At 35.9% G+C, this 13,341-nt stretch overlaps 1 protein-coding gene across 1 annotated transcript; it reads left to right on the top strand.

Moving 5' to 3' along the window:
• The first annotated feature begins 5,986 nt into the window (after window positions 1-5,986).
• On the top strand, window positions 5,987-13,333 carry adck2 (aarF domain containing kinase 2). Its single transcript, XM_079411614.1, is given in 12 exon segments — window positions 5,987-6,513; window positions 6,516-6,547; window positions 6,551-6,641; window positions 6,644-6,793; window positions 6,796-6,839; window positions 8,010-8,156; window positions 8,477-8,605; window positions 8,693-8,788; window positions 9,670-9,915; window positions 10,209-10,337; window positions 10,988-11,041; window positions 11,439-13,333. Coding segments are annotated over 12 exon segments (1,665 nt in total). The 5' UTR covers window positions 5,987-6,098; the 3' UTR covers window positions 11,571-13,333.
• The last annotated feature ends 8 nt before the right edge of the window (window positions 13,334-13,341 follow it).

The raw sequence follows: 13,341 nt of genomic DNA, 5'->3' as shown, positions 1-13,341 counted from the left end.
CAATACATACCAGTTCCATGGGTGAGTGTGTGGTGATGCTACCCATAGGTGCTCGGACATGTGCAGTGGGTTTCTTCTGCTTTATACAGGGACACTTCCTGATGACGTACCCTTCTATCTCAGCCTTCATGTATGGCCAGTAGAATCGATCCCTCGCCAAGCTGAGTACTCTCTCTGTCCCCACGTGTCCCATCTTGTCATGGAGGTGCTCGAGTGCCAGCTTCTTGTACTTGCTTGGTAAGACAAGCTGTTTTCTCTCACTTGTTCTGTGGTATAGGAGTCCTCCTTCAAGTTGCAGCTTGTTCCACTCATACATCAATTTTCTTCTGGTTCCTGTCAGACCTGCCCGCATCTCATCCGTCAGTGTGACACCATCCTCCTTCCATTGTCTCACTTGAGAGATTACTGGATCATCTTTCTGAGCTTGAATCAGTTCATTATGTTCTATTGTGGGCAACAGCTGTCGCTGAAACGATGAGCTATCCTCCTGGAGTACTGTTTCTTGGTCTCTCTAATGAAAAACAAATTCAAACAAATCCAAAACAAATTCTGATCTTGGCTTTATCCAATGTTCAGATTCATGTCCTGGAAATATATGCAAGTTTGTTCATTTACATATTGAAACACCTCAAATACAAAAATATTTGCAATTCTGGGAGAGTAGCTATGATATCAGTTAGTTTTTTTTGTTAGTTTTTTTCTTTCCTCTTTAAATCTATATTCTTGAGTGTTTTCCTAATGGCTTATGGACTTACTGAGAACTTGATAATTTGGAAGGATTTATATTTTCTATTCCTATGTTCAATGCTGCAGTGCCCTCAATATCAATCAGTGGTTATGACAGTCTGGGTTTGGTCTTTTCTTTAGGAAAATGTGGAGTTCAGAACATTTTGATACTGGCCCAGCTCTGGGCAAAGGCAAGTTTGCGAGCGTGTATCTGGGCAAGAACCGTAAGACCAAGATCATCCTGGCACTCAAAATCCTGTTCAAAAAGTAGCTGGAGTGGTGTACCGGGCGCAGAGGGAGGTGGAGATCCAGGCACATCTCAGGTAGGCATTGCTTTCTCAACATCTGCCCGTGTTTATCACTCCTGAGTCAGACTAGATTTTCATCAAACAGAATCTGGGAACATTTGCGAACTTCAAGGGGTAGTTCACCCAAAGATGACGTTTCTGTCATTTACTCACCCTCAAGTAGTTCCAAACCTGTATGAATTTCTTTGTTCTGCTGAAGACAAAGGAATATATTTTGAAGAGTTTGTAACCAGGTTGTTTCATTGACTTCCATAGTAGGGGAAAAATACTATGGAAGTCAATGGTGCCCTAGAACTGCTCTGTTTCCCACATTCTTCAGAATATCTTCCTTTTTGTTCAGCAAAACAAAGACATTCATTCATGTTTAGAACTACTTGAGGTAAATGATGACAGAATTTTCATTTTTGGTTGAACTATCCCCTTTAAAGGTGTAAACCTGCACTTTACTACAGTTGTAAAGTGCTGGAAAAGCTTGAAAATACACCTTTAAAATACTTAAAGGGCTTGAATTTGACTTTGGAAAAGGTGTAAGAATGCTGGTAAGATCTGTGTGCTTTGAAGTGAACTTACGGTCTTGTCTCCTTTCAGACATCCCAATATCCTGCGTCTCTATGGTTACTTCCACGATGTGGAGCGCGTTTATCTCATCCTGGAGTTTGCTCCTAAAGGAGATCTGCACAGAGAGCTCCTGCGCTGTGGGACATTTGACGACCAGCGAGGTGCCACAGTACTAAACCACTATTTTGAGGGTGACCCGTACAATGAGAAGGTCAATCTGTGGAGTCTTGGAGCGCTCTGCTATGAGTTTCTGGTTGACCATCCACCTTTTGTAACAAATAGCCATGAAGAGACATACAGCAAGATTTCTACTGTAAGCAGTTTACCAGACCTGCGATAAAGGTAGGTTGAAGATCCTCTTTGTGAGAATCTTTCTTTGTTGCATGTACTGCTTTAGGAGGTAATGTCATTTGTTTAAGATGTTGAAAATTGTAATCTTAAGGATAAAAAAAAGAGAAAAAAAATTATCCCAGTGTTCAAGTGCTTTTTGGTGAAAAATTGTTAGGTTATAGATCTACAGGAGTACAAAATAACTTGTGTAAACTCATGTAGGACTGCTGCCTATTTTTTTTTTAAACATACATTTTGGCTAATGCATTAATACAGTAATGCTTTGTGGTAAAGTTCATTTTGATAACGTTCATGCACAAATGAACCGACAATGAAAAGGTGTTTTTTACCCATTATTAATCTAATGTTATTTTGAAATGCATGGTTCTTTGTTGATCTATATAATTTTGAATGTATTACATTAATAATGTAGAAATTAACATTTAAAGTAGGTTAAAATATGCTGTAAAAGTATTAAATGCCTAATGTGACATTAATAAATGGAGCCATACTGTAAAGTGTTCCCAGTTTAATTGATTAATGTGCCCTTTATGATAAACAGGGTTGCATTAAAGGAAATTGAGTGATCAGAGGCTCTTGTTCATTTGAATGTGTTTTATGTTCTATAAATGTTCTGCTTTTGTGCTTTCGAGATCAGCTGACGTTTCTCTTTAGACCGAGATACCCGCAGTTGTCTCATGCAATTTTTAACCTCTATTTTATGTTTTCAGTGTGTCTTATATCTTATAGACTTTCACTGTCATGTTTCAGCCTGGCTTTATCTCTTTCCAGGTTGAGTATCCCTTTCCGGCTCACGTGAGGGCAGCATAGACCTCATCTGAAACACAACCCCATGCACCGGCTCCGCATACGGGACCTCATGGTGCACCCGTGGGTGGTGGACAACTCCACCAAGAAACCAACCTCTCGCACGGCACCCAAAAACTGAAGACCAAATTAGCTCTTCATATATGAACTGTTTTATGTAAATTAAAAAAAATTAAAGTTATTTTAAGAACTTGTTTTAAAAATGTATTTTTGTTTGGGGAATAAAAAGATAAGAAATATACTGGTGTGTGTGTGTGTGGTGGTTGTGTTGTTGTTTTTCCTCCCCTCCATTGACCAAAGCGACTTACAAATGAGTACAATTGAAGCAATCAAAACCAACAAAAGAGCAACAATATGCAAGTGCTATGACAAGTCTCGGTTAGCCCAACGCAGTACACACAGCAAGGTTTTTATTTATGTGTGTGTGTGTGTGTGTGTGTGTGTGTGTGTGTGTGTGTGTGTGTGTGTATCACACACCCATACATATAACGAAAAGAAAACGAGTAGATAGAACAGAAAGCTAGTGTTAGAGGCTTTTTTAAAGGAGTTAAGTAACAAATAGAGAGTGCAAGTGTTAGAGGTTAAGTGTTTTTTTGTTTTTAATTAAACTATAAAATGACAAATTTATAATACAAGAGGGGTAAATGCATAAATGTAAACAATATATTGACAAGAAATGTTAAAAAAGACAAAAAGTGGCACAACAACAAAACTGCAATAAACACTTTACTTAAAGCCTTTGTTTATTGTGAAGTGTAAAATGCAATATAATTATTCATAATGAGCGTTGTGATACATATCTTGTCATAATTATAACCGAATTCAAAATGCATAGTGTCAGTGTTATACTGTGGTTACAAGTGTTCATGAGACTGTACAATGCATTACAAGGCATAATTAATGCATTAAAACTACTTTTACAATGCATTATACATAAAGGTTTAATTAAAAACATATTCAATCATTTACTCTTTCTGTTTTGGTTATTTAATTAGTATTTTCTTAATTTAATTGTCATTATTTTGAATCAAATTGATATTGCATACGGAGTATATACTCAATTACTACTTATATTTCTTATGTTTATTATTGCTGAGCTGATGATTTATTGCTTTTTAAATGCAAAATCAACGCATCCATTATTCGATAAGGGCTACCTTTTCCTCTGAGCCCCGGAACTAATGTTGAGAGACACACGGAAGGATTAATCAGCCGGACCGGAGGAGAGGTGCAACACTCATAACAATTATTTGAATTAATTAAACTACATTCGTGTAAAAATGTGGAGATACAATGCGAAAATGAGGCTAAATAGGACGACTGTGGACACCTGGCAGCGAAAAAGTGCAAGATAAAAAGAATAGGGATGTTTATGATCACGTGTTATCGCAGGAGAGGCTGTATTTTGAATCTTTCTGTGCATGATATAATAACTTAACATCGTAGATATAAAGATTTAACATTGCTGTGGATTTATGCATAATACATGCACAACATGCACGTAGATTTTGCAGCAAAACACTACATGAAAATGGGAATCTATTTGTTTATTAATCATTATGCATGATCTTAATGTTTTCATGCATCTGATTTCAAAACTGATTATAAATTGCAACTGCACTACATTTTTAACATCATAGATATAAAGATTTAACATTGCTGTGGATTTATGCATAACACATGCACAACTTGCACGTAGATTTTGCAGCAAAACACAACATAATTTCCCATTCCTATGCAAGCAAATGTTTATTAATCATTCTACATACTGTATGCATGATCTTAATATGTTTTCATGCATCTGATTTAAAAAAAAAAACCCCAGTTATAAATGGCAACTGTGCTACATTTGTCCTAAAGCAACTGTTAAATGTCTAAATAATTAATAATTGTATCAAAAATGTAGGGCTGCAACTAACGATTATTTTGATAATCGATTAGTTGGCCGATTATTCTTTCGATTAATCGGATTAAAAAAATATTGACCAAAAAAAACACTATTCCACATTCTGCCCAATGTCCTTCAAACAAACGTGACAACTGAATGCTATGAAAACATACAGTGCTTAATTTATTAGACCACTTATCATAATAAAGAGAAAACATATTTTAGAAATTTGTCAAAAATTTGTTTAAATTTAAAAATGTTATTGTCATTTATTAGACATAATAATAAAAAATGGCCTCATAACAGCTTGCATTCTTGCTGGTATTGTTTATGTACTTTTTGACTGCAATTGGGTATCGCGAAAAAAAAATACTCAAAAAAAAAACATAAGTGCTCTGGTTTTCTTTCATAGATAACAGCAATAATGATATTATAGCATTAAAAATAGCCTACTACTGTTACTAAAGAGCTTACACATATTGGAGTACTAACCAGTACAGAAAGCCGAAAAATGATTTTGGTTATCACCAATACTGTTACTTTAGAGCAGCAGTGGCACAAACCTTACATAAACACATTGTTAAAAAACTTACATAAATTTGTTAAGCATTGTAAAAATTGAATATAGTTTAAACCTCTATTAAAAATTAAAATAATAAAGATAATAATAAAGACGAATACAAACACAAACTCAGTGTTAACCAACAGGTAAGAGTAATGTTCTGCAGGAACTACTTTGATCACAGTCACCTCGTCATTTCTTTATCCTGTAAAAGGCTGTTATGGAGCGTCTCATGTTTATATTCAGACAGACAATTACACGCTGTTATCCCTTTAAAGTTCCTACTCTCATAAAATATTTTAATTTATTTTAAACCTTAAATTAACTTTCAACAACAGATAATTCAGCACAGTGGATATGTTTGCGCTGAAAAGCCTATTAATTGTCTCCCTCTCTACTGTGTTCTGTCCGTCTGACGCGCGTGCGCGTGCCCGCCGCGCCGGCGCTCATTCGGTATTTTAAACTTAACACAGACTGTCAGGACGGACCTTTATGCAAAAATGGAAATGCTCGCGTGAATTTGTGGCATTTATAGATAAGGATATGACCGTAAACTGAACGTTTTTGCGCTGAGGACGCACACGCATCTGTCAAAGCGCCTGACAGGGCAAGCCATTACTCTTATGCATTAACTTAAAGCTTAAAATAAAGAATTATCATGTTTTGGGCAGCTTGGATCACGTGCTTCTCCGGCAGAATCTCATTCTGTTTCCTCCACTATTTTTAGATGCATTTTGTCCATAGAAATGCATTATTCAGTGCCGTAATTTGACTAACCAGCTGAAGTTGGACATGCACTGTGGGCAGACCCGATTAATCGATAATGAGAATCGTTGTCGATGATTTTCATAATCGATAATAATCGATTTTATCGATTAGTTGTTGCAGCCCTACAAAAATGTCTGCTTTCTGTGCAAAACACCTGCTCCAGAACTTCAGGTACATGGTGCAGAGGGTTTCGATTCGAATCCCGTCCCGTAGAGTGTTTCTTTTTAAAGGTACTCATGCTTTATCTCAAGCCCCTAAAGTGGGACTTTTCTATTGGACTGCATGTGGCATCACATACGCCGCTGGACAGGAAGCCATCCATCAGCAGAGGACCACAGAGAGGAAGTCAGTGGCCCGAGTGCAGATCCACAGGTTAGTATTCGTCTTGCGTTTGGAAATCCGTGCCTTGGTGCTTTTGCTCAAATTCAGCCCACTTCTGATTCTGTATCCCCTGACTTTGCTATCACAACGTTGGGCGTCCCATTGGTTGGACTCCCTGATTTGGGTCACGGAAACATCTGGACCTACTTTTATCAAGCTTGGCCAAGCACCAGACGGGACATCATCTCCCAGGACTTCTGAGAGCGCTTCTCAAGGCTTCATGTGCGGGTGAAGCCCCATCCCTTATCCCACACCAAGCTCTGTCTGAGGAGGGCGTTTGGGGAAGGATGGAGGCGTTTGTGTTTGACGGTAAGGAGCCTGTGGGCTCGGGATGTGTGGGACAGGTGTACCGCGCCAAAGCCAAGGTGAAGAGCGTCGAAGATCCGGCCTTCCAGAGGCTGGTGGAGGAACTGGAGAAGAACAATCTCCTGGAGGCCTGGGTCCAGATGAACACCTGGAGGAAGAGCGTCTGATTCCTGTGGCATTTAAGGTAAAGATCCTATTTTCTTCTTACTTTTTTAGCCCATCCCTTCCAACCATCTGGAGTAATGTGCACATTTTTGTTTATTTTTTTAAAATGATCCAATCATGTTTTTGTTTTTTTCTTATCGTATACTCTATTTTCTCTCAGAATCATGTCAGATTATCAAGGTTTTATTTGTACTTTTGAGTTTGTTCTTAAAGTTTAAGTCAACATTTTTGTCCAACCCTGTAAAACAAAAATCCAGATCAAAGCAGCTTCATCCTCTACTTAGTAAAAAAACAATGTGGTGTTCTGGGTCTGATTGCACCTCTTCTTTTTTCCTCCTGAAAAATAAAATTTATTTTTAATAATATAAAAACATTAAGAGTATGCATTTCATTTTGTATTCATCTACCAGTAAAGTACTCATTTACATAATATATTTTCATATAAAATAAGCAAATTTTATTTAACTTAATCTTAACGTATACTAAATATATATTTATATTTGTATACTCTATTTTGTCACAGAAAAACATCAAATTATCAAGGGAAAATGACCCGGAAGATGAAGATTGCACCTACTTTTTTCCCGAAAATAAAAATATCACTTTCTTTGAAAATAAATATTACATTATGCATTTCTTTTTGTATTTTATTATCACTAAATTGCTAAATTACACCATTAATTTTCATATATAACAAGAAAATTCTATTTGATTTTATCCTGATCATTTTTATTTAATCTTTGTTGTTTTTCCTTCATTTGAAACACTCTATTTTCTGACAGAAATACATACCATTATTAAGGTAGAATTACAATTTAAATGACATGTCATGTTTTTCAAGATATTTATTTCTGCTCTTCTCGGTTTTTTGATTGTTCTTACTCTAGATTGAAAAGTCCTATTTCAAACCAACTTAAACTAGTCTAATGATGTAAGATGCAATTTTAGGGCGTGAACTCAAATTGTTTCAGGTCACAAATTACCTGAATATTGGAAGTTAAGGTTAAGATCGTCTCTCTTGTTTAGCTAGGTAACTGGTTTGGGATTTTATACTTGCAAAAAAAGAAATGCTATAATGTTCCAAAAACCATCTTAACCATCAAGGTGCTGTTCTAAATTAGGTTTTCTCTGTTGTTATTAGGTGTTTTAATATCATCGTTATTCTCTAGAATCTTTCTCCTTCAACCAGGTTCTTCATCCAGGAATCAGGCAGCAGGTGCAGCTCGATCTGATCCTGATGAAAGCTGGAAGTTTATTCCTCAACTGTTTGCCTGGCATCAAGTGGCTCATCCTGCCTGAGATTGTAGATGAGTTTGAGAAGCTCATGACCAGACAGGTACTCATACTTTTATGAAGCAACTTCCTTCATGCAAGGTCATTATAGTTAACTAAAACCATAAAAAAGGTCTTTGTTACTTGAAATAAAATAATAAAACTAACTGAAATAATAATAAGTTTTTTTAAACATTTATAAAAAATGTATTAAAACTATATAGACATATAAAAAAAAACAATAGCTAATAAAAATTAAAATGTAAAAATAAAAACAATATATATATATAAACTAAAATAAGAAAAATAAAATAGTATCTCAACGAATAACACTACTTCATGGTGATTGGGAAACATTTGTGTATTAATATCTCTTTGATGCAGATCGATCTTCGGTTTGAAGCACAGAACATCGAAAAGTTCCAAAAGAACTTTAAAGATCTGCAGGATGTGAAGTTTCCGACGCCCCTCAGACCGTTCGTCACAAGGACTGTGTTGGTAGAAACATATGAGGTGAAAATGGCTGTGCTCTTGATCATTTTAATATTGTATATCTGATTTTATTCCACTGAGAAGAACTAATGCTTTATGCTCCCTTAGGAAAGTGAACCCATCTTAAAGTACCTAAGCTCAGACGTTCCAGAAGGAATCAAGCAGAGAATCGCACGGATGGGTGTCGATCTTCTTTTAAAAATGGTTAGTTACAGGAATAATTCACTCAAGAATGAAAATTTGCTGAACATTCACTCACCCTTAGGCCATCCAAGATGTGGATGAGTGTATTTCTTCATCAGAACAGATTTGGAGAAATGTAGCATTACATCACTTGCTCACTAGTGGTTCCTCTGCAGTGAATGGGTGCCGTCAGAATGAGAGCCCAAACAGCTGTTAAAAACACCACAATAATCCACACCACTCCAGTCCATCAGTTAATGTTTTGTGAAGTGAAAAGCTGCATGTTTGTAAGAAACAAATGTATCATTAGGACATTTTTTTTTACTTCAAACTGTTGCTTCTGGCCAAAAATACCATGATAACACTTCCTCCAGTGAAAACGTCCATCCCTTGTTGTCCTCTCAAATCAAAGTGCACTAACATATTTGTTAAGATCTGTTTAGTGTTTAATCTGTGCATATTTCTTTCCTGATTCAGATGAGACAACTTTTCACTGGAGAAAGCAATATTATGGATAGAGGATTCATATTTTAGTCAGAAGCAACGGTTTAAAGTTAAAAACTGTCTTAATGATGGATTTGTTTCTTACAAACACGCAGCTTTTGCCTTCACAAGATGTTAACTGATGGACTGGAGTGGTGTGGATTATTGTGATGTTTTTATCAGTTGTTTGGACTCTCATTCTGACGGCACCCATTCACTGCAGAGGATCCATTGGTGAGCAAGTGATGTAATGCTACATTTCTCCAAATCTGATGAAGAAACAAACTCTTGGATACATCTTGGATAGCTTGACATTTCCAGCAAGTGTTCATTTTGTGTGAACTATTCCTTTAAACAATGGTCAGATGAATTGTATGTGTTTCATTAATCTAACCTGTGTTTATCTTTATCTCTGGCAGGTGTTTGTGGATAATTTTGTCCATGGTGACCTCCATCCTGGGAACATCCTGGTGCAGTGTGGGCGAGGAGATGTACCCCAGGACAGGGCGACTCTGACGGACATGTGCGACACTGTGGTGGTCAGCATGAGGCCGACTCCTCCACCTCGACAGCTGGTGCTGCTGGACGCAGGCATCGTGGCACAGCTCAGCGAAGCAGATCAACACAACTTCAGAGCCGTGTTTACCGCTGTCGTGCTCAAACAGGTAAAAGACATACTGTATAAGGCTTTTGGTTCTTTTGTTGACATTTCTGATTGTCAATATATTAGCGGCAATTTTCAAGTGAATAGAAATGTTCGAGACTTATTTGTTGAAATCTGCATCAGTGTTATTTTAGTAGTATTTACCTTCAGGCCATCCAAGATGTAGATGAGCTTGTTTCTTCATCAGAACAGATTTAGAGAAATGTAGCATTACATCACTTGCTCACCAATGGATCATCTGTGGTGAATGGGTGCCGTCAGAATGAGAGTTCAAACATGTGCTTGTGTTGCCAGGGTGAGCGAGTTGCAGAGCTAATCCTTAATCACGCCCGCGCCAGTGAGTGCCAGGATGTGACTCGTTTCAAGAAGGAAATGGCTGAACTAGTGGATCATGCACTCAGTGACACACTTTCTCTGGGAAAGGTACGGTCACCCATCACTACCTTCTTCACTTCAATAATTAGTTAAAAGTCTATATTCTGCCAGTCAAGTTTGAACTAATTGAGATTTTTGTTTTTGAAAGAATTTTGAGGTATTTTTGAAAGATGTCTCTTCTGCTCACCAAGCCTGCATTTATTTGATTAAGAATACAATAAAAATGGTAATATTGCAAAATGTTATTACAATTTAAAATAACTATTTTATCTTGTGATATATTGCAAAATATAATTTATTCCTGTGATGCAAAGCTGAATTTTCAGCATCATTACTCCAGACATGTCATGTGATTTTTCCGAAATCATTCTAATATGCTGATTTGCGGCTTAAGAAACTTAAAACAGTTGCTTCATATTTTTGTGGAAACAATGATACGCTACCATTGAAAAGTTTGGGATATGTACGTTTAAAAAACAAGACGTTTAAGTTAAAAAAAGAAGGAAATTAGTATTACTTTTATTCATCAAGAATGTGTTAAATTTATCAAAAGTGATTGTTAAGACATTTATAATGTTACAAAAGATTTCTATTTCAAGTAAATGCTGTTCATTGAACTTTCTATTCAAGGAGATCCTGAAAAAATGTTATGGTTTCCATAAAAATATTGGTTTTACAGGACTTGTGTTGTTTTATAGATTCAGGTGGCCGAGCAGTTGTCTCGAGTCTTTGGTTTACTGATTCATCACAAGGTGAGAGCAGCTGATCTTAGCACAAGTTAGTACATCATAAAATGTCTGTAAAATAATGCGTATTGGCTTAATGCAACATCTACCTTTCAATAATCCAATAAGCAGCCTTTAAATTTGTAAACAGGATGTAGTAAAAAGCTAAGCATTTCCGTTTTAATGTGAATATTTGACTTGTTTTTTTTTTTTGCCTTAGGTAGCTTTTAAAGGTTATAATTGAATTTAGCAGTAACATAACTGAAATAAAGTGTAGTAAACATATTTAACTATGTTATTTAAATAATACATAGACAGGAACTGCATGCAAAAATTAATTTGTGTTAAAAATCTGGCATGCACAAATAGTTAATGTGATATAGTGTGTGTTTAAGTGAGATATGTTTTGCTCTTCCTGTTGCAGGTGAAGTTGGAGAGTAATTTTGCATCTGTGGTGTTTGCCATCATGGTTCTGGAGGGTTTGGGTAGATCCCTGGATCCCAACCTGGACATCCCGGAGATCGCCAAACCCCTCCTGCTGAAAAGCCTGCTCTGATACGCTCTTCAGTGACACTGTCAACATTTACCTCGCCGTTCCAGACGCCAATAACAGCATAATTTACCATCACTCAGAGGAAAAACGACATATCTGGGATCAATTTCCATGTACATGGTTATAGGAAAAAGTTAAAGGTGTTCATGGATCAATAACAAATCCTGTGATATTGGGATTGGATTATACACATGGGGCCAGATTCAGTCTTTTTGTGTCTATTATGTACGATAAGTCAACTAAATCCTACATCCTACATAAATTCAGTGTCAAATTATTATGTAGGCTGCTTTCACTTTTTTCACTTTGAGTGTGTTTATGCATTTTACCAAGTGCATTAAACCCAAAACTGCTTTTAAAATCCCTGAATAGTTATATATATTGTCATTACAGAGTTAGTGGTAACCAGTGCTGGGGAAAGTTACTTTTAAAAGTAATGCATTACAATATTGCGTTACTCCCTAAAAAAGTAACTAATTACTATATTATGGAAAGCAATGCATTACGTTATTTTTGCGTTACTTTTTAAATATAAGCAGGGCTTGATTGTTTTTAATACAAGAAGTTCTAATTATAGCAAATGTAAAAGCCCTTAATATGGTTGAACTGGATCATCAGCAGCAAATACATTGGTTAATAAAATAGGATTAGATACATTTGTGTTGTTTAACACATTTAATTAATATTCTGAGTTTGCATTTCACTGTTTTAATTCATTTTGATGAATACTAGATCAGTTTTTTGTGAGTGGGATGAATTAGTGCACATTCACATTTAGTCTAGAACTACAGTAACATGTTCACACAGCGCACTGTCAGTCAATAAATGGGGAAAAAAATTACTTTTTGAAAAAGTAACTCCGATATTGTCTTGTAAATTAAAAAGTAATGTGTTACTTTACTAGTTACTTGAAAATTACATAACTCGTGTCACTTGTAATGCGTTACCCCCAACACTGGTGGTACTAACAATCCATTAACATTTATAAAGGAACCAAGCAAGACGTTATACAGGCACCTTTCTTTGGTTTGTGTATGTTTAATTAAATATGTGACCCTGGCCCACAAAACCAGTCAGAAGGGTCAATTTTTTTAAATTGAGATTTATAAATCATCTGAAATCTGCATAAATAATCTTTCCATTGATGTATGGTTTGGACAATATTTGGCTGAGATGCAACTATTTGAAAATCTGGAATCTGAGGGTGTTAAAAAAATCTAAATATTGAGAAAATTACCTTTAAAGTTGTCCAAATGAAGTTCTTAGCAATGCATATTACTAATCAAAAAGAATTTTTGATATATTTATGGTAGGAAAATTTACTAAATATCTTAATCTTTACTTAATATACTGATCATTTTTTGGCATAAAGGAAAAATGTATTATTTTATTGTTGGCTATTGCTACAAATACTGTATACTCCAGCGACTTATGACTGCTTTTGTGCTCCAGGGTCACAAATATGAAAATGATGGCCATTAAATATGTTTGTAACAATCCATGTCTCTTTGTAAAATGTTTTTTCGATAATCATAGGCTATAATTTCTTGACCGGATCATGCTGAATGTGTGATTTTCCATCAAGTTTAATGATGTGTTATGTTCATCAGAAAGCATGAAAGATCTGATGTAGCTCTCATCTCTCGTCCATGTGTTATGACAGTGCTATTTAACCTCTGCAGATTTGCTCAGGAATAGCTTGAAATAATTCCTTTGTGTATTTTGCACACCTTTGTCTGAATTAAACTAACTATAGTTTGAGAGAGACTTTTTG

This window comes from Barbus barbus (assembly GCF_936440315.1).
Source record: "Barbus barbus genome assembly, chromosome: 48".
Classification (NCBI taxonomy): Eukaryota; Metazoa; Chordata; class Actinopteri; order Cypriniformes; family Cyprinidae; genus Barbus; species Barbus barbus.
Note: the sequence above shows the minus strand (reverse complement) of the source record. Positions and strands in the feature narration are given on the sequence as shown.